Below are 27,543 nucleotides of genomic sequence, written 5' to 3' on the forward strand. Positions count from 1 at the left end.
AAAGAGACACAGATGTAAAGAACAGACTTTTGGACTCTGTGAGAGAAGGCGAGGGTGGGGTGATTAGAGAGAATAGCACTGAAACATGTACATTATCATATATAAACTAGATGACCAGTGCAAGTTCAATGCATGAAGTGGGGTGCTCAAAGCCAGTGTTCTGGGACAACCCAGAGGGATGGGGTAGGGAGGGAGGTGTAAGGGGGGGCTCAGGATGGGAGAACATATGTGCACCCGTGGCTGATTCACGTCGATGGATGTAAAAACCATCACAATATTGTAAAGTAATTATCCTCCAATTAAAATAAATTAATTAAAAAAAAGAACTAAAGGTCCTTGACTTTGTTTAATGGTTAAACTATCATTATTTTGTCTGGCATGACTGTTCTTCCTTTTTCCCTACATTTTCTCACTTCTCTGATTAAATTTATTCTTCGGCACTTGGAGAAGACCTAGGAAACTAAAGGTTTTCTACAAACAAAAGGAGGTAGGGGACATGGGTGGGTGGGTGGGAGGAAGGTCTGTTCCCAAGAGGGCCCCACAGGTTCCTGCTCAGGTACAGTTGCTCTCAGGATAAAGTACAAACATGCAAGAATTAAGATCTTTTAATATCCTTTGTGTTTCTCTCCAGCCTCATTTCTCTCTAGTTCTCCCTTTCACATAAGCCTTTCATCCTCACGTGTTTGCACACAGTTACTCTCGGATACGACTGAGCTACTGAACTGAACTGAACTGAACTGACTCAAAGGTGATTCTGTGCATACCTCTTGGGCTGCGTAAGTTGTATTTCTCTTCACAAGTCAGTTCAGAGGATTTCTAGTTTGGAGTGTTTTCTCTATGTTCAGAAAACTCTGCCTCTGACTTTGTACACTTTAAACCCATTGAAGAAAAGAACAGTGTACCACCCTCAGAACATAGCCCAGATGCCAGCGTGGAGGAGGTAAGGTGCAGCTGTTTGCTGAGTGAAGGAATGAACTTTCAATTTTGAAGGGGACGATGACTTGGTATATATTTAATTGGCCAATTCATTGTACCCTTCAAAATTGAAAGTTCGTTCCTTCATGTGAGTAAATAGTTCCCCTGACATCAGAGACTGCCATTTTTGGGGAAAAAGAAAGTCAACCCCCTCATCCCACGTTTCTGGAAACTTTTAACATTCTACCTTTCTTATGCCTTCAGAAACACATCTCAGCTTGGCTCTGCTTCCTCTCATTCCTTGAGTTTCAGCAACAACAACCATTTCTAGCACTGAAGAAAATTCCAGCTTTAAAGTAGGCAACAGATTACCTTTTGCATAATCTTTGCACAATGCAATATGTTTCTATGTCATTGATTATTTTTGTGTAAAAATGATGGGATTACAGCTAGAATTGTTGTATCATATTGACGTGCCCATATTTACATTTTGATTTATTCGTCTTTCTTCCTGATGAAGATCACCATGGAGCTGAGGGACTCAAATACCCTATTTGTTGGATGATAATCTGTAGTCACCAAGGAAAGAAAATATTCTTCCCGGCGATATAATTTTTTAGACATGGTTATAAACAGGTTTAAGCATGACTTTTTAAGAAAAATATATGTTGACAAGCAGAACTTTAAGAAATGAAACATAAAAATAAAAATACAAAACTGTCCAAGTCAATGTATGACAAAAACCACTACAATATTGTAAAGTAATTAGCTCTCAGCTAATAAAAAAAATACAAAACTATCTATGTCATGACTTCATTTTTGTAAAATGATTGAGTTAGCATACTTATAGCAAAAATATGGAGGACTATGCACCAGGCTGTTGAAGAGGATTTTTCTGAAGGGCAGGATCACCAGAGAGCTTCATTTTTCACAGTACAGATTTCTGTTTTTGCTATGCAAAAATGTGCAGAAAATCCTAGGAATATTTTTATTTATAGCTTTATTCTGGGGGCTATTTTGCTTTTCTTCATCCTCAGAATGGAAGTGTTGTCTAGAACATCATTTAAAACTTTGACTCATCATTGTTGTTGCTGCCGCTATTCTGATTTCCCAAGATGCTGGGGAAAAGGTTTTCTTGTTTAGTCTCCTTTCTATGCAATTGTTCCCAATTTTTAAAAATGGAATGGACTATCATCCTAAGACCATAGCCCAGTCTAGTATGTCTCTTTTGTTTATGTATTATTATTTAAAATTTTTTTTAAAATATTTATTTTTGGGCTGCAGTGGGTCTTTGTTACTGCGTGTGGGCTTTCTCTACTTGTAGCAAGTAGGGGCTACTTTCTAGCTGTGGTGCTCAGGCTGCTCATTGTGGTGACTTCTCTTGTTGCAGAGCACGGGCTCTAGAATACGGTCTCAGTAGTTGTGGCACATGGGCTTACTTGCCCTGTGGAACTTTCCTGGACCAGGGATTGAGCCTGTGTCCCATGCATTGACAGGTGGATTTCCGATCACTGGACCATCAGAGAAGTCCCGGGACATTTGTTCTTCAATGTTATGATGAAAAGTCTGAGACTTTCATGAGTCCGTGAATCATAATTTCCCCCACAGCTAAAATTGATCACATGCTTGCAGCAAGTAATTTCCAAATTGTAAGACTACATCATCAGAAGGTGGAACTCTGGACCACGCCTCCAGCAGTGGAGCTGATGAGGCTTGCGCCATGGCGATATGGACCACACTCTGAGTCGGAAAGTTCATTACAGGACTGGAGTTCAAATACAGTAATCGATAGAAGAATCCCTCTGTGACATCTATGATGTGTCAGATTCTTTAACTCAAGGACCCTCAGCAGCAGTCATGGAAAAGAACCTTCAGATGACTGCAGTCCTGGTCATCTTGACAACACAATCCTCATGATTTTTAGAGTCAGAATTTTAGAAATTATATGAGATAACATATGTTTGTTGTTTTAAGCTGCTAAGTTTTGGGACAATTTGTTACATCAAACCCAGGTCTCCTGCATTGCAGGTGGGTTCTTTACCATCTGAAGCACGAGGGTAGCCCTTGTTGCATAGCAAGAGGTGGCTAGCAAAAAAAGAAAATAGTGAATTCATATGGTGGGTGGTGTCTGCAGTTGCCAGGATGGATGGGGGAGGCTTCTCTGAGGAGGAGTTTTATAGCAAACATCTGAGGGATTTGGGGGTGATAATAATGTGTCAGTGGGGGTTTCCCTGGTGGCCCAGACAGTAAAGAATCTGCCTGCAATGCAGGAGACCTGGGTTCAATCCCTGGGTTGGGAAGATCCCCTGGAGAAGGGAATGGCCACCTACTCCAGTATTCTGGCATGGAGAATTCCGTGGACTGTACAGTCCATGGGGTCGCAAAGAGTCGAACGAGACTGAGTGACTTTCACTTTCAATGTGCCAATGGAGGTTCATCAGAAGTAACAAATGAACCATTCTTGTGTGGGATGTTGATAATGGGGAACCTAAGCATGGGGTTGGAAGGTATATGGAAAATCCCTGGGAACTAAAAACTGATCCTAAAGAGGGTGAGAGAGAAAGAAACCCTGAAGGAGGTGACAGACTGAGTCATGTGCATATCTGGGGAAGATTTCTTGTTAATCTTCCTATAGCACTGAAGTCATATGGAACTTACTTCAGTTATTTGAATGCACGGTTTTCCTTTTTAACTCCTGGTCTTCCCACATGTTATTTCCTTCACCCATAACTAAACCCTCAACCCCCTCCCTGGTACCCCAGCCCACCCCACTCCCATTGAGACCTCCTCATTAACTGCTCATTTAGCCATCAGATCTAGGCTTAGATGCCACTTCTTCATATTTCCCTGGTCTGGGGGTAAGTATACCTTCCTTATGCTTCTTGCGTCCCTCACCCCACCCCAACACGCTTGATACCCTGTAAGCGCTTGACAAACTGGAAGATGATGGCCTTTTAGGGTGATTGCTGTTCACTAGGTAGATTGTACTCTCTGTGAAGATAGGGCCAGATCCATGACAGTCATAAACATGTCCAACAGAGCAGTGGACACTTGTTTGGAATCGATGCACATCTACCCAACGCATGAAGAGATTCTGCTCCATCACCAAATAGCAATCACATCAGTCCTCTGAGTCTCTGTTTCCTCATCTGTAAAATACCTCTCTTGGAGGATTATGGTAAGGACCACAAATGGGCCATGCAAACCACCTAGCAGAGTAAGTTCTATTTAAGTATGGGTCTTTTCTGCCTCCCTCCCCCTGTTCCTTCCCTCCTTCCTCCTTTCTCTTCTTTTACCAGGTTTATTGAGATATAATTTACATGTAGTTAATTGCCTCCTTTTTCAAAGCACTGTTTTATGAATTTTGACAAGTGTATGCGTTCTTACTACCTCCCCCCAACCCCAGTCAAGAGATTTTAACTTTCTATTAATTATCTGTTGATGACAACTCAAAGCAGTGTACTGTGCTTGTGATTCTTCCACTTCTGCTAAAATGGAATTCCCTAATTTCAGATGATTCTGGCTTATTCTCTCAGTGTTTGGGGCATGGACATCCAAATGGGTGCCTGCATTTTGGGCTCAGTCTCTGCTAGTCTGAAAGGTTGATATTTCAAAGTCATGTTACCCTCCATTTGGATTCCTTTATGAATGTCTCAGAGCAGAAACTGTGAACAGTCTGTGAACAATCAAGGATAACTCTTTAACTTCACTTGGGGCCCTGAAGGTCAAATTCCTTTCTCTTCTCTAATAGAAATAGAAAAAAGGAAGATAGCAAGATTTATAAAAAGAGATTTTTAACAAGAAATTTGTACCTGTTTCTCACTATGATCCTGCCATTTAAGACGGCTGCTCTCTCGCTCTCTGCACACCCCCTGCTTGACCAGTGCCACTTCGCTTACTCCCTACTTACCTGACTAAATTTCTGTCTTAATTATAGAGCTGAATCAGTAAATGCCTACATAATTTCCCCCGGCACCAGTTTACGATTGTTCTAAACTTGGGATCAGAAAGGTCCCACTATGATGGCTTATCAAAGGGGCAGTGAAGGGTCTGCTCTTCTCCTGGTTTCCCTGGTAACCAATGTGTCAACCTGACATCAATCTGTAACTGGCAACCTACCCCTTGCTCCCCATAGCGAAGACTTTGTAACACTGTGGGGTGTTTCTCCAGGGCCCTGCTTCAGACAAGTAAGATTCCTGTCCATTCAACCATCTACGTCTATGTCGATGACTCAGGGCTCTTTCTTCGGTCTTGAGGCTGGTCAAGCTCAGGGCTTGTAGACCTACAAGGTCTACAAGCCCAACACTCACCCTGCTCTAAATTTCTATCATATTCAATGTCAGAACCATCTGTTATTTTAATGTTTCCAATCTGCTATTTCTTTGTGTTTGTCTCACTGATTCAAATATAAGATGGGGAGTTTTTCCTTATGTTTCTTTCCTCCTGCATAGTGAGGACTAAAGCAGCATCAGATACACAGAATCAGTAAATGATTCTGTGTATCAATAAATCAATAAATCACTCAATAAATGCTCTTATGAATGACTGTCTTGTGGGAAGAAGTGACTTTTAGTAAATTCATGGAAAGGTTGTTGGTGCCCATATCAGGATTTCAGGACAGAAACTCTATCAGAATGTCAGAACTTTTAATTTATTTCAAACTAATTCAATTAATTTAAATCATTATGATGAATGATTCTTTTGCCAGCACCTAGCAACATCGAGTGACAAATACAGACATCTAGGAAAGTGGATTATCTCAAAAGATCAAGGTAGAGTTTTGGTTCTGTTTGTGGGTGTGAAAAAATGAAAGAAGGAAGCATTTGTGGCTCTTGAGGTAAAGTGATGCTGGCTTCCAGTTCTTTCCCTCAATCCTCTTCATTGTGTATGTCATTGTCGAGAATACGAAACCGCCAGGGTGATGCAGGGGAATCCCATAGGCGAACATGATATTAGAACATGTTCTCAGAAGGGTCTCTGGAAGAGATTTTCTGGACATCCTGGCTACCCAGTAGCGTGTGAAAGTTGCTGAGTTGTGTCTGACTCTTTGTGACCCCATGGACTATACAGTCCATGTAATTCTCCGGGCCAGAATACTAGAGCGGGCAGCCATTCTATTCTCCAGAGGATCTTTCCAATCCAGGGAGTAAACCCAGGTCTTCCACCTTGCAGGGAGATTCTTTACCATCTGAACCACCAGGGAAATCTAGTAGTGTGCATGCTATCAAGTCCCCCAAATCAACCTGGTGCCAAATAATGCAGTCATACATTCTGGGCTCTTATGTGAGAATATAAAAAAAAATCCTCTACTCTATCTCAACTACAATGAATGTAGCCAACCACAAATATTTCCAAAGAAGTCACAGAAATTTTAATGTTATAAGAAAGTCATAGGGTCAGGATAGGGCCTAGACCAACACATGCATAAGAGGCAAAGAAAGTTGCCCAGAGACATGTATCCAAAATCTTTCCTCTATAAGTCGGTCTTTTTGTATCAGCTTCCCACTAGTCATTCCTTTGAGCTAAAATGTTAAAGACTTATGCAAAAATGCCTATTGGCATTTAGAATTTCTTGGCTATTAGTGCTTAGGTGTGGATTAGCCAGTCATTATTGTCTCAGTTGCTACACTTGTGGTTCAGTGGTAAAGAATTCGCCTGTCCATGCAGGAGAGGCAGGTTCGATCTCTGATTTGGGAAGATCCCCTGGTGAAGGAAATCGCAATCCACTCCAATATTCTTGCTTGGGAGATCCCATGGACAGAGGAACCCGGTGGGCTACAGTCCAGAGAGTCAGGAAGAGTCAGACACAACTTAGTCACTAAAAACAACAACAACAATAGCAACACATTGTTTCAAATAATTACCTGGTGCCACAGTGGGTAGTGGAAACAAAGGTCAGAACAATTTTCGATGAGGTTTGGGCCAGGAGGTAAGGTCCAGGGCATGGCATGTTTCTGCTGAGGCTGTGCCTCTGTGGGGGAAACGCTGGAAACCCTGAGCAGTCTGGGTTTAACATAAGGTGGGAGAGAGTAGGTCTAGTAAAGAAGGTGAGTTGTGGCTGCCTTTGTGGGTTTGTTACCCAGCCAGGTTTGTTTGCCTGAGCGCAGCAAGACAAAATCCTGAGGTGCCAGGTTTTGGAGCAAAGGCAGGGTTTATTCCCAAGGCAGTCAAGAGAGGAGATGGGAGAACAAGCATCAGATCCCCCTCCCTGAAAGTGAGGGGCTCAGGATATTTATGAGATGAGGAATGAAGCTGCAGAGTGGTTTGAGGCATGGGAAGCCTGGGGAAAGGTGATTGAAAAACTGTGCAATGGTTGTGTTTCTGGGCAGGTGTAATCAAGCTCCAGGTCTCTGCACGTTCAAATGTAGAGGTGCTTAGCACCATCTGAGGGTGGAGTTTTTGGCCCCTCTGAGGTCAAAAGGTCAACCTCACACATGTCCGGTTGGAGAGTCTGGGGTCCTAACTAGTCTCAACCAGCTCAGTTCCAACTAGACACAGCTGATTCTACATTCCTGGAAAACCACTCGGGCAAATACTGTTTAGGCTACAAGAGCCTTGGAGGAATTGCAAGTCTTAAAAGGAGCTTGAATAGTGAAAGCAGGTGAAATGGATTTGACTAATAATTACCCACAGCTTCAGTTTTTCATCTAGAGTGCCCTCAGGATGGCCTTGTAACTGTGCAGAGTGGAAAAGCTGTGAACCTTTGCAGCTGGGTCACTCTGGGGTCATGTGTCTGCACATGGTGGTAAGAACTGGCTAACTTTTGTGATACATGAAGACAGCATCCTTTTTGAGAAGACTTCTTGGAGTGAAATTCCAGGTCTGATCTTAGCTCAGAGAATGAACCACAGTGAGGCTGGGATCACATAGGTGCAGATTTTATTCTTCACAAAATAAGAACGGGGGTGGTTTGTTTCTTATCTCCTTTTGATATCCATGGCGCACTTCTATATCCTTGTTGTCTCTCAATCTCTGCTCCTACTGTCGAGGGAGACTTCCTATTAAAAATACTCTCTAGGTTCAGTTTGAGTAATCATGTCATTTGTTGGATGTTGTGTAGAATAGCCATCACCTCACTTCTTGTTCTTTTCATTTTACTCCAGGCCATCCCTATAAAGTATTGGAGAATATGTGTGTGTGTGTGAGACAGACAGACTCAGACAGACCACAGTATTTAATGGAATTACAGGGAGAAGCAAATAAAAACTGACCTGTCCATGCTCCCTGCTCTGGTGGAATCGACCATGTAGTTGGGGAGACAGAGAAATAGTCAGGCAGTTTAAATTCAGATTCACATGTGCCATGATAGGAATGAACACAAAGTACTGTGTGACTTAGTGGAAGAGAAAGTGGTATAGATTCATGGATTCCAGAACACTTTCTTTGCTAACCAAATCTTTGCTTTGCCTGGATCACTAATATCTGAAATCCTATCACTGGAGATGCATTTAGCTTGACACTTCACTCTGAGATAGCTTGGGGAGGGAAATTAAGTATATAATTAAGTATAAAGAAAAAAAATGTCAGCTACTTAAAATGTTTTAAGTACTACTTAAACCCTTCATTAGCCCCAAAGTTGTCATTGTGTAGCTGCGGGACTTGGAGAAACTTATTTCTCCTTTCTGATCCTCGTATTTCTTCTCTGCAGAATTTGGAATAATATAATTTGAGAGGTTATTATGAAGAGCAAATGAGATAAAACATAGGAAGCAGCTGAAAATTATGGATGATACTAGTTTTATGATTTATGACTTAGTGTGATATAAAAGAGTCTGGGGAAGAGGTTGGAGCTAGGGAGATGATGGTGAATGAAATGGTGTGGAAAGGAAGAGATGAAGGTCCCAAAGCACCCTTGTTTTATTCCACAGTTTTGCTTCAAATCAATTCTAACTGAAGATAATAGTTTTTGAGAAATGCAAACAATTGACCCCGTTATTAATGAGGAAAAGGAAAGAAAGACTAGAACGTGTGACTCAGTCAGTGTCATGGTGTCCACAGATAAACCGCCTCTTTTCCTTCCAACAGAAACTATACTGACATCATCAAATGTCCGTTCTTTTTTTCTCAGACTCAGGATCTGGCGGAGTTTCTGAAAGCCCAACAGGGGCATATTTTCTTGGTTGGCTGAGAACAGCCTGAAAATGTCTAAGTGGTTAGCAGAACAAATCAGATTCAGAGACCAAGATGAAGCCAGGTTAAAGAATTTTAATTCAATTCTTAGGGAGCCTGAAAAGAGAGCTTCTGGGTGGGGCTGGACGATTGGGAATGGGAAGAAGAGCCCCACATTGAACGGCAAAGGGTGTTTGTATGAGAGAGAGTTTAAAATGTCATGCCAAAGATCTTCCTCAAGCAGGAACATCTCTTGTCCCATCCTTGATGCTTTTGGATAAAGTCCTGCCTGGAGGTCATATTCAATATAAACAACTCTCCTCTGCGCTTCCCTCTGATGAGAATGTGTGGAGATGAGGACAGTCTACACTGAAGCTGAAGCTGTCCATTTTCATTACTCAGTTGCCTCCAGATGTCTGAGTGTCTGATGAGGAGTAGAAGGGTTTTGGTTTTACTCAGTTCACGCTCCTTCTCAGGCTCTGCCGAGAAGTTGTCAAAGCAACTAGAATGTTTGTTTTCTAGTAGTTTTCACTTAGCAGATCTCTGTCTTAGGTGAGAAGGTCAATTCTATGAGGACAAAATCCAGGAGCCAACAATTCCCTTTTACCCCTCTCTCCAAAACATACAAGCTCTGTGCCCCCAGCATGTCATTCTTATTCTTTCCCCCCACTGCACCCCATTCTACAGGGGAAGTCATGTTTCATCTCTATTCCAATTAATTACCCACCCCATCACCCCATCTACTTCTGCCCCCACCCCCACCCCGGTCATTTCAGCTGGAGCAGAGGAGGAGGCGTAATCCCCGAGAATAGAATGGAATCTGTTGGGCTCCTGAAACAACTAAAAGGAGAAAGTTGGTTAGAAGCCTTTGGGCTGCTGAGATATAATCAATGGCAGCAGTCTAGCGATTTCTTCCAAAGCTTCTAAATTTGGCCTAAGTTTCCCTCAGAGTCACCGTTTCCTATTCCATTTATCTCTTTCTCCTAAGTGGCTGCAGCTTCTCAGGGACACCCTCCCTGCACATATGTTACCTCTACACCCTGGATAGGCCAAGTGATCACCAGTGGGCCTATGCTTCACAGATCACTCGTTCCTAAAACATTTTAAGTAGCTGACATTTTTTTTCTTTATGCTGAATTGTCTGAAAGTATTAAATATTTTTTGTCTCAAACTCAAACTAGCATTAACTCTAAATCTTACCCGTGGGTGGCTCAAGTATATTTGGATTCTGACCATTGTCTTCATTGTTTATTTGTTTCATGTTTTTGAAAATTTTAAAAATTTTATTTATTTGTTTAACATTTAATAATTTTGTTTATTTATTTTTTGGCCATGCCACAGGATATGTGGGATCTTAGTTCCCTGACCAGGGGTAGAACCCATGCCCCCTGCAGTGGAAGCTTGGAGTCCTAACCACTGGCCTGCCAGGGAAGTCCCATCTTCATTGTTTCTTACGGCACCAGTACCCCAGCTGTTGCTGTCACAGTCTCCTAGCTCGTCTCCTTGATGCCAGTTTCTGCCTCTTGGATTCATGCTCCAATAACTCTCAGGCTATCTTTTTAGGTTATTGCTTTATACAAGTCCCTTTCATGCACAACTGTCTGTGCATGCTAAGTCACTTCAGTCATTTACAACTCTTTGAGATGCCATGGACTGTAGCCTGTCAGGCTCCTCAGTCCATGGGATTCTCCAGACAAGAATACTGGAGTGGGTTGCTGTGCCCTCCTTTAGGAGATCTTCCCCACCCAGGGATCGGTAATGGCTCTCTATTGCCCACTGTCTCCAGTCCAGACTGTTCTGGCTGGTATTCAAAGCTGCTGTGACCCTACCTACCCCACCTCACCTTTGCCCCCATTTCTCAACACCATTCCATTCTAATCTAACTAGGCATTTCAGTTCTATCAGCCCCATCTCCAGAGTTTGTTTTCCCTCCCATTTCCTCCCCTTAGGAAATCTTTTTCCATTCTTTAAACTGATCACAAAACTAATATTAACAATTTTACTCAAATTCAACATCTTGAAGTCTTGAATGAGTTTCCAGTATTAGTTTCTAGTCAGACACCTCTACTGTTATGGTTATAATTCCATTATAAGATGTTTTATTCCTTTAATGTTAACTTGTAGGTTAATACTACACAGAATATTATTTTTCTCTTTGAGTAATCACCATCTCCATTGTACTCTGAGTGCTCCAAAAGCAAGAAATTCACCTTATTCATTTGTGCACCCCTAGTGTCTGTCCAGTGCCTGGGACATAGCACTTGAATTAAAAATGTTATCAGATCAATTGTATTAATAAGCTTCTTGAGGTCAGGGCCATGTCTTAGTCATTTTGAATCCCCCAAAGCCCAAGATAGTACTAGGCACATGGCAGATATTCAGCTGTCATTATTACATTGAGTTCTCAAGATAAAGAAGTAGGAATTATCATGCTTGGAGAGAGTAGGTCTGAAAAGAGACTAAATGTAGGATGTGTAGGATGAGCTCTAGAAATCAACAAGTATGGCCTTGGCTTTGTCCATGAGCTAAGAAGAGAAACCTGAGCAGAGTGACAGTCAACCCTTCTCGAGAATTATAGAACTGAGCAGAAACAGCCCTGGAAATTATTGTCCAAATTAGAGAAAAATGTGGACAAGGTCACTGCTGAAAAGGTGTCACTGATTCTGAGGAATAGTGATATTAAAACTTTCATTACTGTGACATACACGTAGAAAATTATGTTCTAAGCACAGTGCCACAGAGAGCATGTGCTCTTGTAGAGCTGGTGTTACGATGGACAAATGAATGAGTGAATAAATAAAGCAGATTCCCCCTTTTCTCATCCAGCCCATGGTGCTCTCGCTGCTCCACTTCCTAGTAAGCCTCACTCAGATATTTCTGCTTTGACCCATTCAACTGGATGTTTCCACTTGTTTGTTACTTATTGCTAACCCCTCTCTCTTCTAGCCTTTTAAGTATTACAATACTATTTCCATCTGGTTCTTATATATAATTCCCTCCCTACTCATTGAAGGACCTGTAGGTACTTCTGATTTCTCTAAAGTTGCATTCATGAACTAACATGAGTTCAATTTCAATTCTAGTTCTCTAGTCAGTATTTAGTTACTTCTTATGTTTCCTCTCAAAGGTACTTCCTCCCACTTCAGATAAATCCTAAGGCTATGACAACCAAATTACTGTTAACCATTACTGTATTTTTTAAAAGTATTAGCCTGGGTTCGAGAATCCTGACTTGGTACTGTATTCTGATAGAAAGAAAACAGATATTTGTAAAGAGACTGAAATAGATTAGCTTAGTTTGCCTGGTTGTTGAGAATTTGGAAGTAATAACAAAATGGCACTTCTTTAAAAACATATTGCATTTCAGACTTACCACTGACTTAGAGTGAAATCTTGTCCAACTAACCTAAATTGGTCATGCTTCACCCTATTTATAGCACAAACAGCCTTTGAATTAGGACAGTGACAAAGAAAAGGGAAAAGGGGCATTTTCTTAGGACTGACATTTGTGATATTTTAAAACCAAATTACCTCAGAATTGGAACTGTATTTTATCAGTTGTATTTTAACAAGTTCAACAGGGTCAAGAAAACCTGGGAAAGGTCTAGTTTACTTGGCCCACAATTTTCCCATCAGAGACGGAGAAGGTTTGGTAAAACTGCACTAAGTAAGATACACAGAATTTTCAATATGAATTTTTAAAACAACATTTTAAAATACAATTGAACCTGGGCAAAAGATTGTGAGAAAAACGGATAATCCTAAAACTGATTAGAGAGTTGGGATAAAACATTCACTGATAATAGGTAATTAGCAACGACTTTGAATATCTGGTGGCATAATCAAGTATGAATTAGGATTTTTAAATAGTGATTTACTAGTTAAAATAATGAATGAAAAGAGAGACTGGGATGCCCCTACAGATTTAAAAAAATCTATGGTAGTAAAGGACAGACATTAAGAACACAACGCCATATTCTGTGTTTATGCCCTAGAGTAGTGAGAAATTGCATAAACATTGCTTTCTTTTATCATTTAAGTCAGTTTGAGTACTTGGTATTACTAGAGAGAAACTGTACTCATTTATATCGTGACACATCCCTGTGGGTATAGTGTTCCCTTTAAGATGAGGTATAGTACAGATTTACAAGGTTTAGTCCTCAGGAAGGAGAGAAAGGTGCCTATGGTTGACAAGTGTCTTTGTGGGCAAAGTGTTAAGAAGGAGGGTGCCCATGGTAGGAAGTTGTCCTGGGTGCTGACAGAGCAGAACTGAAAAGCAGAGAAAGTTCATGTTTAGGAACCCTAGCTAATCTCTAGCTTGTTCTTTGCAGGATACCTCTAGCTCTCCTCTCTACTGACCTTGAAGAAAACCGCATACTCGTTTTGTTTTTAGGAAATGAGCATCCCATAATCTCTTTCTCCAAGTCAAGTCGGTACTCATTCACAACCAAGTGAAAGTGATTAATAACAGCTTAATATCTTCTACTGTGATGTAGCTAGGGATTAAAAATATAACCAGACCTCAGGGAGACAATTTGGAAACACTATCAAAGGGCATAAAAGAAGATCTTATGTAGCAGAGAGATGGTAAATGCTCTGGAATGAAATGAATTCATATTATAAAGATGCTAATTCTCTCTGAATTAGTCTTTAACTTCAACGATATTCTGAAGTTTTTGCAGCATTTTTCCAGGAACTTGACAAATCTATTATAAAATTTATGTAAAATATATGCCAAAAGATCATGAATAGCTAAGCCAGCCTTGAAAAAGTAGAGAAAAGAGGGTAGATGTCTAGATATAAAGACTCAGTAATAAAAAATATGGAACTGACTCGAGAACAAAAAGAGAAAACCAAATAAATCAATGGGAAAAAAGCAGAGAGCTCAAAGATAGCTGTTTATTAATGAGAAATTCACATATGATAAAGGACTCACTATTTTAGTAACTGTGTTTGGAAAATTGTCTCATTAAGTGGAAAAAATAAGACCGGTTCCCTACTTTCCATCATATACAAAAGGCATTAAGACCTGATTGTGAAAAGCAAAATTATAGGGCAAATACAAGAAAAGACAGAGAAATATCTCTGTGACCTAAGGAGGAAGGGAAACTTTTTACACAAAACCTTGGCAAGTACAAATCATACAATGTTAAGATGACATCCAAATCACATTTTCTGTTCAACAAAAGAGAAGTAGAAAAAGTTAATAGGCAGGACACAAACTGGGAGAAGAGTTTGTTATGCTTACAACCCCAAAGAAAATAATACATAAAATACATAGGGTACACTCACAAGTCATCACTAACAATAACAATGAAAGACCAAAGCCTGTTAAAAAAATGGGCAATTGATGTAAACAATTGATTTATAAAAAAGGACCCTAGTGGCTGCAAACATATGAAAAATGCTAATTTTAACAGTGAGATGCCATTTTAAACCTCTAAAACCTGAATGATGTCAAGTGTGTGTGTGGATCTTAAAAACAGAAATACTACTTCACTGATGTGAGAGAGTAAATCAATACTGACTCTGCTGTGTCTAGTTAATGAAGTTATATCTATGGCCCCGTAGACCTGGGTAACTATTTCAAAAATACTCTCCAAAATTACCATTAAAATGACTTGGATGAGATGAGGTTGCTTAGTGCTGTGATGTCTGTAGGGCAGTGAAGCAGAGGTGGTTTACAAGGAGTAAGTGATAAAACGTGGGAGCCAATAATAAAACGTGGAGAGACAGGATAGAATGTCACGTTAGGAACAGGACCTACACACAGCAACACAGGTAGATCGCAAGAACACAGTGTGAGTGAAAGATTAAGAAAGAGGACCATTTCTATAAAATAAAAATTGTGCCCCCACTAAACAGCAGTTTACAAGGATGAATATATATTTACAAATGTATGCCAAATACATGAGAGCAGGTGTTTACAGCAGGCTGAGAGGTGGCGGTGGGTGATGGGTGCAGAGGGAAGGAGAACAATGAGGGTAGGAGCTCACGCACCACATACACAACCACACACACAGAAGCAACCTCACGTGGAACAACGCTCGTGTATGCTGTCCTGAGGAGTACGATGAATACAAAGCTTCCTACCTGAGCGACCTAAAGTCCTGCTTCTAGAGAGATGTGTACTTCAGAGGAATGGACTGTGGATTTCCAAGCCTCGGCCAATGAGTCGGGAAGGAGTGTAATCATGCAGTCCATGAATATTCATCCTTCATCACCTGCTGTGTGTCTGGCACTGTTCTAGGTGCTGGGATGGTGTTTGAAAGAGACACAAAGCCTGCCTCTGGCTGGAGACTCTGGTTAGCCCATCCTCGCAGCTTGTTGTATGTAGCTAAGATCACCCACGGGTACAGTCTGTCTGTCTGGGGCCAGGGAGCATGATGCTGCGGTTTCCTTTCATCCAGTGTGGCTTCTGGGAGAGACTTGAAAATTCACAAAGAAATAACTTTAGAGAAGACACATTAATAATCTGGAATTATTTAGCACACATATGTCTCTATGAATAGTTGTTTTCATAGAAGCAGTTTTATGATGTATCTACTATCTCTCCTGATAGCACATACTTGTGAGACTCCTTGTATGATGGTTTGGAAATCCACATACAGCCCTGGAGCAGACTTTCCCCTTAGTAGGCCTTGTTAAGCTCACTAAAATCTAAGATCTTGGCTCCATCAACACTATCTTACTAATGGTTGTTCATCAGGGCCACATAATGAACAATAGATGTATTGCTGCTACTAAATTGGTTTGCAATTTTCTGGCATTCTATTTTTGTTTTACAACTATTTATTCCTTAGACAGGAACAATAATGAAGCTGGCAAGGAGTACTGGGTCAAATCCCAACATAAGAAGGCAATTCCTGAATTACCTCCATGCAGGTTCCCAAAGACACTTAGTAAATTATTTAATCTATTTATCTATTCATTCAATATGCTCTTACCAAGTCCTTCCTATGTGTATAACACTGTTCTAAGTGTTGGAGATACAAAGATGAAAGAGAGAGATAGACTTTTCTCTCAAAAGCATATAATTCAATAATGTCAGAACTTATTTTCTGCTGGGCACAAAATTAAGTATGTTTGTAAGGTTCCCAGGCAGACCAACAGAAGCCTAATTTAATCCATTACATAGTTTATATAGAGAGCTTAACTATGCATAGAGTTAAGAACTTAACTCTTAACTCTAATGCTAATATAATTATACAGTATCTTGGACAAAAATGGTCATATCTTATTAATAGGAAATTGGCATTGATGGCATCTCGTTTGACATTGATGAATCAGCTCAAGCAAACTTGTGCAGTGGGTTTGGTTTTTATGTACTCTCCCTAACCTTCCCTTTTAATTACCTTCCCAAACGCTCAACATCCTAATGCTGTCTTAACTCTTCACCGAGGTTCCTTGCCCAAGGCCTGTGCAATCTCACAAAATGCTCAAATTTCCACAATTATTCACATGCCTTCTTTGATGCTCCTGATCCAAGCTTGTTGCAAAAAGAAAAATCTGATCAAACTAATGTGCACGAATTTACATTCCTTCCCTTAGTAACAGATCAGTGCCCTTGTTCCCTGATCCCACCTCCTTGGGAAGGTTTCAGTTTCAGGCATTATTTAGAGTTCAATGTATTTTAATAAAAACCACCTGTAATCATTAAATTGCCAGATTCTCTTCTTTAGCCTTTCATGTATACAATAAAAAGTGTTATAAGGTTTTTGGAAATATTTTTAGGGAACTTGTATGTTGTTTAGAATGAGGGCAGGTAAAATGAACTACTTGACTGTATTCTTAAAATACTTGCATGTTAAGAAAGTTACTGATCAGATTGTTCAGCATTAATATTTTCAAGTTTAAACTGATATTGATATAATTTAGTGAAAAATTTAAGATATATTTATATCTACTGTAATCATTCAGCCACTTAAAAAATGCCACAGAATGGGAGAGGAAAATTATGTTAGCCAATCCTGCTACTTTTAAAATTTAAGTCTTCTTCAGCATTCAGCATATTTTTTTAAAAAGGACATAAAATTCTTTTTAAAAAATGGAATTGTCTCCAAGCTGTCATTACTGCTTATTTTAAAGTAAAGGATATAGGTCCTTTTTGTTTGATCACCTCTAAAGAGATAAGAATCTATGAAGCTGCTAGGAAAGTGAGTCCGTGACCAAAATGCTTACTCACTACAGGAGATCAGAAAATTTTAAACCAAACCTGGAATCTACAAAGACAAAGCAGTCATTTTCTTTGAAAAGTATGTAGGGTTTAGAAACTTTCTGGGATTTGTCTGTAAAAGCACCCCCGGGCCTAATAGTGACGTTTTAGGGAAATGCTGGCGTATCAAGGTGGGAAGGCTTGGAGGTGGTGCTCTGTGGGCTCCATGGTGGTTAGGTAGTTCTCAGAAGACAGCACTGGAAATTAGATAATTGCTGATGTCATATTTTTCACACAGGCAATTTGGTGTCCTGGGGGCTATAAAAGCAGCAGCTTCTACTTTCCTATCACAAGCAGAAGCCTCCAGACAGGTGAGTCCTCCAACGAACTTGGTAGGGTTGGCTTGCTGGGTCTATTACTTCTGGATACTTAATTTTTTTCTTTTATGCTGATTTTGTTTCTCGTTCTCTTGATACCAGGTTCTCCCCTCCTAGCCACCCATCGCTCAGGTTTGCTTTGCCCACGATGGCTGCCCTGCAGAAATCCGCGAGCTCTCCCCTCGTGGCCACGCTGGCCGCCGGCTGCCTTCTCATCCTGGCGCTCTGTGCCCAGCGGGGAGCAGCTGTGCCCATCACGTCGCACTGTAGGCTCAACGAGTCCGACTTCCAGGAGCCGTACATCATCAACTACACCTTCACGCTGGCCCAGGAGGTACTCATCTCAGCCTTTCTCTTTGCATCTTATCTACTTGGAACCTGAAGGGTTCTTAAAATGTCTTCAGAGACCATCTCAGATCTTTAACAGATGAACATTTCTCTCTACTGGTATACCTGCCATCATTTTCTGTGTCTCTTCTAAGACTTTTTGGAGATCAAACTTTACCTGGAGACCTTCCATTTTGCCCTTTAGGATATGTACATTCAGTTTTACCCCAAAAGGAGCCATGGAGTAACGCATCTGACTGTTTATGGTTCCCTTTACTCCTCTAAGCATTCTTTTATTTTTTGAAGAGAAAGAAATTGACATGCTTTGAGCACTTACTATATTATGAGCTCTATTCTAGGAGCTTTAAGTCCATTCTTTTTTTTTTTTTTACTGAAGTATAATTTATTGACAGTATTATTTAAGTTCCAGGTATACAGCATAGGGATCCACAATTTTTAAAGATTATTCTCCATTTATAGTTATTATAAAATATTGGCTATATTACCTATGCTGTACATTATACTTTTCTATCTTATTTTTTAACTTATTTTGAACTATAGTTGGTTTACTGGGTCATGTTAGTTTCCAGTGTATATAGACACTGATTCAGGTCTATATATATGTATAAATATACATATATAGATGTGTATATATAATGTATGTATATTCTTTTATATATTCTTTCCTCTTATTGGTTATTGTAAAATATTGAGTACAGTTCCCTGTATTATATAGTAACTTCTTGTTAGCTATCTATTTTACACATTGTAGTGTGTATATGTTAATCCCAAACTTCTAATTTATCCCTCCCCTCAGCCCCTGAGCATCATGTTAAGCCCATGTACTAAAGAATCCTTTCTTTAGTCTTCACAGTGCTGCTCTGGGAAGAGGGGTCAGAGGACAGCTCTACTTACAGACATTTCTTCTAGCTTTTTGATGTCCAGGCACTTACTCTTTCTTCTCTTCCAGGCTAGTTTGGCAGATAACATCACAGATGTTCGTCTCATTGGGAGGAAGCTGTTCCAGGGAATCAATGTAAGCCATAGGCATGATGCCGCTTGTGGCTCCTTGGCGTGGTGGTGAGGATGGGCTGGGTCTTGCGGATGTCGCCTCATCTGAGCCCTGCTGTTTCACTTTCACCAGCAGGTGACCAGACGCTGCTATCTGCTGAAGCAGGTGCTGAACTTTACTCTTGAAGAGGTGCTGCTCCCCCAGTCCGATAAATTCCAGCCCCATATGAAAGAGGTGGTGCCTTTCTTCGCCAAGCTCAGCAAAAAGCTAAGCCAATGCGTAAGTTCTTCTCCAGCCTGAGTCCAGTCCTCCTGGGTGCCTGCCTTTCCTCTTCTGTGTGGAACCCTCTTCCTTCCCACCCCAGCGCCCCTTCCATGCTGGTAGTAAGAGGTGCCTCCGTCACACCATTACAGAAATCATTTGGCATCACAGCCTGTTTGCTTTTGCGTTTATCGAGTCCCATTTTTAGTTGATCATGATGGGCAGGGTCTGAAAGACCACAAGAGGCTTGTTTGTCCCTGGGAAAAAGCAATACGGACTATGCGAGATGAGAAAGGTGTTGGGAGCTGTAAGGAAAAATACCTATAGGTGCAAATGGATTCACTGAATATAAATTGATGGAGGGAGGGGCTGGGAAAGAAGAAAGGGAGAAACAAGAAGATTTAATATTCGGCAGTGGGTGGGTGGATGAAAACTGCTGCCCTTTTGATAATGCAAGTGACAAAATCAGAGAGATGGGTGAGCTTGATGCCTCTGAATATTGAAAACTAAGAAAAATATTTTAGTGGAAGTGGGCTGAGCAAAGGGGGCCTAGTATTTATTGAGGAGGACCCTGTTCACATAAGATGTTTTATGTAGGTTTCTTGTTCTGAGCCTGTGTTTTTGATGAGGTGCCGTTATGGTTTTATTCTTGACAGGATTTGCATAAACCACTCCACACTTTCCACAAACTTCAACCTCAGTAGGGTTTCCCAAAGGTGAAGTGAGGTCCCGTGTAAGGGAAATGACTGGATTTTGGTGTCCCAGGGAATTGAAGAGGTCAGAAAATCTAGGTCACTATTGATATCTAGGTCGTTGTGGGCAAAATTGCTAAGAACTTTAATTCCAGGTGAATTGTAACATACTTCGGTTAGGAAGGCTGAGTTTCAAAAAGCTTCAGTACACCAATGTTAAACTTGTTACTCTTATTTCCATTGTGCAGCATGAATATGACAACCAGCACATCCAGAGAAATGTACAGAATCTGAAGAACACAGTGAAAAAGGTACTACTAACAACTGTCAGTGCTAAATCGTTTGATAGAAGAGATAAATATTGTTTCTCTTCCCTTTCTTTTCTTTTTTCTCCCACGTCATGATTTTTTACTTGACTCTCCTGCCATTGGGTTGATTATTTAGGTGCACATACATATAGATGTGTCTACATGTTTATAAGTCAGTTTCCAAATTTTGCAAATTCTAGAACTGGCTGGGAACTTAAGTCATCTAATCTTGTCACCCATGTGCTAGGGATGGCCAGTGTCAGAGTCAGAATAGACTGCAGGACCTCTGAATCCCATCCAGGTCAGAAATGCTCGATATTCCACTTAGTCTCATTAGTTCTTAGGGAAATTTAAGATACCGACAGATTCATTTAGTCTGAAGAAGCATTTGTTCAAAACCAGAAAACTGAGGAAAACTTATTTGAAATAATTTTGAAGTCATTCACATGATGATGTAAAGCTTGGAGAAATATACCTAGAACAGCCGTAACCAAAGAGCTGGACTTGCACATAGGATGAATTTCTGGAATGGTTGATACTTATATTTAAGTATTAAAATACCCAGCAGCTATTGGTTTTAATTTAAAAGTGAGAGTGAATGACCCCCCCCAGTTTCTTTTATACAGTTTCAAATAGAATGGAAATATTAATATTAGTAATGGGTTCATTGCAGGGAAATGAACGTCCACACTGGAAGCCCTCTTTCTTCCTCTTTCCTTGTCTATTCCTTCCCTCAGCAATGCCCTAGTGAGCATCTATCTGATATAGGTTAGTGTGTATTTTGACAGAGAATGATATGGTCTGGTGGCCTATTTGGGGAAAAAGAACAACAGGGGAAGGCTGAACTCAGCTAATGTGACTCATCCAAAAACCGAGCTACCATGAGCAGCAGCAAAAGTGATGATTTGGCAAAAAAGCAGGTAGAATTAAACCTCAGAAACAAGAAGGCTCTGGTTGATGGAATTTTCAGTAACAAGCGTAACCTCAATTCCCCCTTTTTTCATCTTGATTTTTTTTAAAATAAAAAGTATCTCTTCCTGAATGTGATTTAATGAACATTGTCAATGCCTTCCTTTGATAACTGAAGGATTTGTTGTTTTTCATCGTGAAGATAAATTCTCTTGTCATAGAATGATTAGCTAGACACAGAGGGCTGAATATTAGCAGGCCATAGCCAAGAAGTACTTTGCATTTCAGGTGTGAAAAATTCCTCATATGAGCTTACTTTGTTGTCTTTTAGAAAAGTGGAGTGTGGGAGAGAAAAAGCTGATGTGGGAAAACAGAGATTTTAAAGCTCCTAATCCATTTTGAGGGAATTGACTTTCACATTAGCAATCAGCTGCCATGTGGATGAGTAGTTATGTTTTTTTTTTTTTTTAAACCCTGTAGTTCCAGAAAGTATAGTGAGAGAGGAATATTATTCAGAGAAATCTCAGCATGCATAAACATTGGTCAGCACCGTGAAATGGGAGGGCATCTTGGGGGGATAGTAATCCCCTGTCACTGAAGAAAAGCAGAAAGCAGGTGGTAGCAGAACAGAGAACAGACCGTAGAATTCTTTATCATCTTGGGAGTCTTTGAGATATTAAAAAAATATCTCTTATCATTGTGTCAAAGGGAGTATCAAAAGGTGGGAAGATGGAAGAAAGCAGGAAGAGAAAGTCCAAAAATCTAGAGAACAATGATGACTTAGGGTTGCTGTTTTCTTTGAAATAATCTTGAGCACATTTAATAGATTAGACAAGTTTCAGAGGAGGGGACTTAGACTTGTGTTCCCTCTCCCATGGGGTTTAAAAGACTCTTTTGCCTACTACTTGGAGGAAGGAGGAAAGAAAGGGTGTTAGACTCTGTATCTGCCCTTTCACTGTTAAAGAAGCTAGATAGGAGGCATTTGATATTTCCCCACAAAAGTGAAAACTTGTTCTCCACACCTTGGTCAAGAAAGTGGAAACAGAAAAAGTCCACATGTTATGGTAAATGTGGTAGTTTTGATTCAAGACTATTGGAGTTGAGTGGTTATACTAACTGGTTGGTCACAGACAGTCATGGGGCTCAGAGGCAGGGCAAGGAGGGATGGGTGGTGCTTGGGTCCCCCAGATCCCAGCACAGCCTCTACCTGCTTGCTCTGGGTCAGCAGTGATTTAGCACGTCAACCAGCTGAGACTGATGCCCATATGTGCCCTCTCAGATCAGGTCATATACTTTTGGAAAAGAGTATTATCACTAATCTTTTATAAGAAGCTAAAACTTGGTTTCTGTTCCAACAACCTAACCATCTCATCTTTCTCTAATTTGTTTCTCTTTAGAAAACATGGTATAAATGCTGAAATACTTGTGTGTTCTTGTTTTTACAGCTTGGAGAGAGTGGAGAGATTAAAGTCATTGGAGAACTGAACTTGCTGTTTATAGCCTTGAGACGTGAATGTGCTCAAGTAGAACAAGGCTGGAAAATGGATTACTAACCTTTCTCACCTGTTAAACAATAAGATCCCCTGAGGTTTTCTTTTATCAAAAGGAAAAGGGGAAGCCAAACTCCATAGTCCTGTGTAAATTCTAAAAAAACCCTGGCTTAGCTTCAAAATGAGAACGATGTCACTTGTATCCATAAGATCAGAAGCTAGACCTTCCAAGCATATTAATAACTTTTTATTGTAGTCAGTGTTTTATACACAGAAATTTAACTATTTCCCCACAAAAAGATTACTTTCTATCTCTTTAGAAAAAGCCCCTAAATAACTTTATTTTCATAATCAATACTTTATATTTATGAATTAATTTATTGTTATAAATACATGTCTTATTATTTATGTCACCTTACTAATATATGTTTATTTATGGAAGCATTATAAGATATTTCTACTTAATCATAAGGTTAATAGTAATATTTATGATAATAATTATGGAGCTATGTTTATTTGGTCTCAATAAACACATCGATATCCTAAATCTTGTGGCTTTGTGACTTTTTTCCCCTTTACTGTTTTCACTACCATCACCACCACCATCATCATCATATAATCATTCCTATTTGCTAAATGGGCCCAGAAGCTGTATAAATGATTTTATTCCTGACTCTAAGCAAATGAGGGGCTATTAGTATTATCCCCTTTTACTGCTGAGAAAACCGAATCAGAAACACGTTTAAAATATTGTGTTGCTATCGGTAGTTGAATCTTTTCAAGCTAGTTCTATCTGATTTTTAGTGGATCTTCTGTATTACCTATATAGATTTATTGTGTTGATTCAGCATGTGATTCTGAAAGTAAAAAGGTAAGAAATTTAAAGAATTCATCTGCATCATTAGCAGTTTGTGGATAAAAGAAAAGAATGATGCTGGAGGAGAAATACATATTGCCTCTGTTGATATAGATGAACTGCTTTGTGGCTCAGAGGATAAAGCGTCTGCCTGCAATGCGGGAGACCCGGGTTCGATCCCTGGGTTGGGAAGATCCCCTGGAGAAGGGAATGGCAACCTACTCCAGTATTCTTGCGTGGAGAATCTCATGGACAGAGGAGCCTGGCGGGCTACAGTTCACGGGGTCTCAAAGAGTCGGACACGACTGAGTGACTTCACTTCTGAGCCTCTTAGGCAGAGCATCCTCCAGTTTGCCTGTGAGTCAGGAAGGAAAGGGAAAGCTGAGTGAGTTTGGGGCGTCTCATCTGCTAGTGGAGTTTAGCCCTGATAGAGAGTCTTGTGAATGGAATATGAAACACACATGAGGGCAAAAGCTGGATGTCATCAAGATTTGTGCAGCAGTACAGAGAAGAGAGTAGAGATGAAAGTTGGACTAGTTCTGTCTAGAAGAATGGAGAAACACCACCAGCACTGAAGCTTGTATAGGTCTTTCCATAGAAGGTGAAAGTTGGTGGTCAGCAGTCTAAAATGCTTTCTTCTCCAAAAAAACCAGGAACTATTCTACAGGGCACTCGCCAATTGTTTGCCAAGCTCCTGAAGGATGAGGTCAAGACTGGTGATTAAAATATAGAGGGCAAAGAAGTGGGGAGAAGGGCAATGTTCAGAGGAATAAGAAGTACAAACTATTAGGTGTAAAATAAGCTACAATGATATATTGTACAGCATGGGAAACACAGTGAATATTTTATAGCTATGAATGAAGTATAACCTTTAGAAATCATGAATCACTATATCATACACCTGCAACTTACATAATGTTGTACGGCAACTACACTTGAAAAAAAGACTGATGGTGATTGTGAACACATATGTCAATTGCACATTCACTTGTGGATAAAGAAGAGTTAATACTTTTGGTATTGGCTCCAAATGCTGAAAGGTACTGAAGCTAAGCTTCCAGGATGATGGGATGAGAATTGTTTATGGGTTAAGCTGAGTTTTAAGACTCTTTTCTCTCTTCTTCCAAATAAGTCTCAGGGGGATTCCCTGGTGGCTCAGATGGTAAAGCGCCTGCCTTCAATGCGGGAGACCTGGGTTTGATCCCTGGGTTGGGAAGATCCCCTGGAGAAGGAAACAGCAGCCCACTCCAGTACTCTTGCCTGGAAAATCCCATGGACAGAGGAGCCTGGTAAGCTACATGGGGTCACAAAGAGTCAGACATGACAGAGAGACTTCATTAATGACTTGAGAAAAATTTGCACTTGTTTTTGACCAATATTCTAGAAATTGAGCCATCCGTGGAAGAATACCTCTAAGATTGGATTCACAGATACTTCCATCCTATGACAAAGAGTCTGAAATGAAGAGATTAAAAAATTCTGAATGCCAATGGATATAAGAAATAAGGTGCCAAGATCCTGTCCAAGTCTGGAGGGCAATTCTGGAAACGTGACAGTGACATGAGATAGTCCAAATTCCTCATGGGGAATCTTGACATAATCACTGGCAGTTGCTGTAGCAACTCTTCTATTTTTTTGGCATCAGTGGCAGTGGCTAGCATTTGACTGGTACTATTGGCATGGCTTGCTCTTGGCACGGGCAGAAGCCTTGGGTGTCTACTTCCCCAGCAGCAGATGGCAGCATTCAGGTATTTAAGAAGACTAATCTGTGAGCTTGTATAAGAGACACAAGCTTCCTGAGACCCTAATCAGCATTTAGGATTGAGGAGATGCCCCTTGAGGGTTTCAAGTGTGGGAAGACTTGATATGACTCACGACTGTTGGGTGGAGAATAGTTCTAGGAGGGGTAAGAATAGAAACAACGCCAGTGCAATCATTGGAGGGGCACCCAAAGCTTGTGCTGTGGGACAACCCAGAGGGTTAGGGTGGAGAGGGAGGTGCGAGGGGGGTTCAGGATGGGAGGTACACATGTATACCTGTGGCCAATTCATGCTGATGTATGGAAAAAACCATCACACTATTGTAAAGTAGTTATCCTCCAATTAAAATAAATAAATTTTTTTTTTTTTTTAAAGGAAAATGGTGATTGAACTGAAATAGATGAGGTTAGAGCCAGATTGTGACTGTGTGTGAGTGCGATTCAGCGACTGGGTGGCCTGGGACATAAGAGCTGTGTATGGATCAGATTCACGAACAAGAAAAGTGAGCCTTTAGTTTTTTTACTGTCCCTTCATTTACACTAGAATATTCAGTAGCATGCAGTGCTTCATATAGGAATGAAGATAAAGACAGTGATTTTTGTACTGAAAGGAGGTTAAGATTTCAAGATTTCAGAGGACACTTAAATCAAATGAGGAGAATGCAGTGATACCAAGGTTGAAAGCCAGGGTCCTATTGTCCCCGAGGCAACCCCCAGCATAGTGACTTTATCTTTAAAATCTACTTCAAGGAATGCTTATTGTTGTTGACAAAACAGCTAGAAGTAGACAACCAACCTGCAAGGCAACTTGACTGGAGGGTTCCAGAGGAATATGTATTTTAACTGTATTGTCTTCTTTCAGTCTCCTTCCTAACTTATTTCACTTACCGAACTTGACAACAACAGACTTGTTGACAAGTCTGGAATGCTGTTGTTGTGGATCATGCTAAGTCGTGTATGACTCGTTGTGACCCCATGGACTGTAGCCTGCCAGGCTCCTCTCTCCATGGGATTCTCCAGGCAAGAACACTGGAGTGGGTTGCCATTTCCTTCTCCAGGGATCTTCTTGACCCAGGAATTGAACCTGAGTCTCCTGTGTCTCCTGCATTGCAGGCGGGCTCTTTACCCCCTGAGCCATCGGGAAAGCTCAGACGAGGCTGGGATGACTGATCCTAATTGCCGGGATGAAACTGTATTACTGCTACACCCTGCGAGCGAGGTAGACTGTAACTGGGCCAAAGAGCTTCACTTGATTGTCTTGCCAACTTGCCCAACAGTCTGGTCAATAAAAAACTGCCTCAACCCCAAAGAGACAGGATCCTCAAGACCTCCATTTCTGTAGGAATGAGGTTTAGTTGCTTTATCAGATGAAGGACAGCATGCAATAAAGGGGCAGGCAGACGGTAAAGGGAATGGATGGTGGAAGAAGGAATTCATGATTATTAAAGTTCTGTGAACAGCTATAAATGCAGGAATTATAGTAGATATGGTTTCTGTTAATTCATTCTTTGTCCTCTTTTCTCCTCCTCCCTCCTCTCTTACATGAAGAGTACCAAAGAGGACTGAAATTTCAGTTTTCAGGTGGGACTATAGGCCACCCTGACATCCTCCATATGGTGTTGTTAATGAGATTCTGAGTATTTTCTGCGCCGGAGACAAGCATTTCTCATCTGAACAAAGACAAGAGTGGGAGCTGAAGAAATGAGGAATGGGTTGTGCTACTTTGGCCCTCCAGATCCATCATCTGTTCTTCCCCACTCTGCTTTGTCTCCAGAGAAATCGACATACATGAATTGCTCCCTGTATATGCTGACTTTCTGGATTTTGGTTGCATTCGGCAAGTGAAATAAGTTAGGAAGGAGACTGAAAGAAGACAATACAGTTAAAACACATATTCCTCTGGAACCCTCCAGCCAAGTTGCCTTGCAGGTTGGTTGTCTACTTCTACCCAAAACCTCGGCTCATGCAGACAGCTCTCGTCCATATAATTCTCCTTCCTAGATCTGGAAATTGCTCTCAATCCTGGTCCCTAATGGGCTTCCAGCTATTGTTAGCTTTGGGGCAGCACACTACTTCTTTACAGGGTTCCTTAAACTCTCTCCACACCTTAAAAAAGTCAATCCCTTATTAAACTCTTTTTCAAACACAATATTGTAAATCAACTGTACATCAGTAAAAATTTTTTTTAAACATAAATTAGTTCAACCGCTATGGAAAACATATGGAAGTTTCTTTAAAAAGCTTAAAATTACCATATGATCCAGCAATCCTATTCCTGGACATTTACCTGGAAGAGATGAAAACTCTAATTTGAAAAGATGCATGCACCCTAACGTTCGTAGCAACATTATTTACAATAGCCAAGACATGGAA

The 27,543-nt window shown here is 40.6% G+C and overlaps 1 protein-coding gene across 1 annotated transcript; it reads left to right on the forward strand.

Moving 5' to 3' along the window:
* Positions 1-17,704: 17,704 nt before the first annotated feature.
* Positions 17,705-22,618, forward strand: IL22 (interleukin 22). Its single transcript, XM_065932188.1, has 5 exons — positions 17,705-17,890; positions 18,854-18,919; positions 19,028-19,174; positions 20,097-20,159; positions 22,511-22,618. Exons 1-5 carry the CDS (start codon positions 17,705-17,707, stop codon positions 22,616-22,618), a joined length of 570 nt encoding a protein of 189 aa, XP_065788260.1.
* The last annotated feature ends 4,925 nt before the right edge of the window (positions 22,619-27,543 follow it).

The sequence above is a fragment of the Muntiacus reevesi genome, chromosome 4 (assembly GCF_963930625.1).
Source record: "Muntiacus reevesi chromosome 4, mMunRee1.1, whole genome shotgun sequence".
In the NCBI taxonomy this organism is placed as follows: domain Eukaryota; kingdom Metazoa; phylum Chordata; class Mammalia; order Artiodactyla; family Cervidae; genus Muntiacus; species Muntiacus reevesi.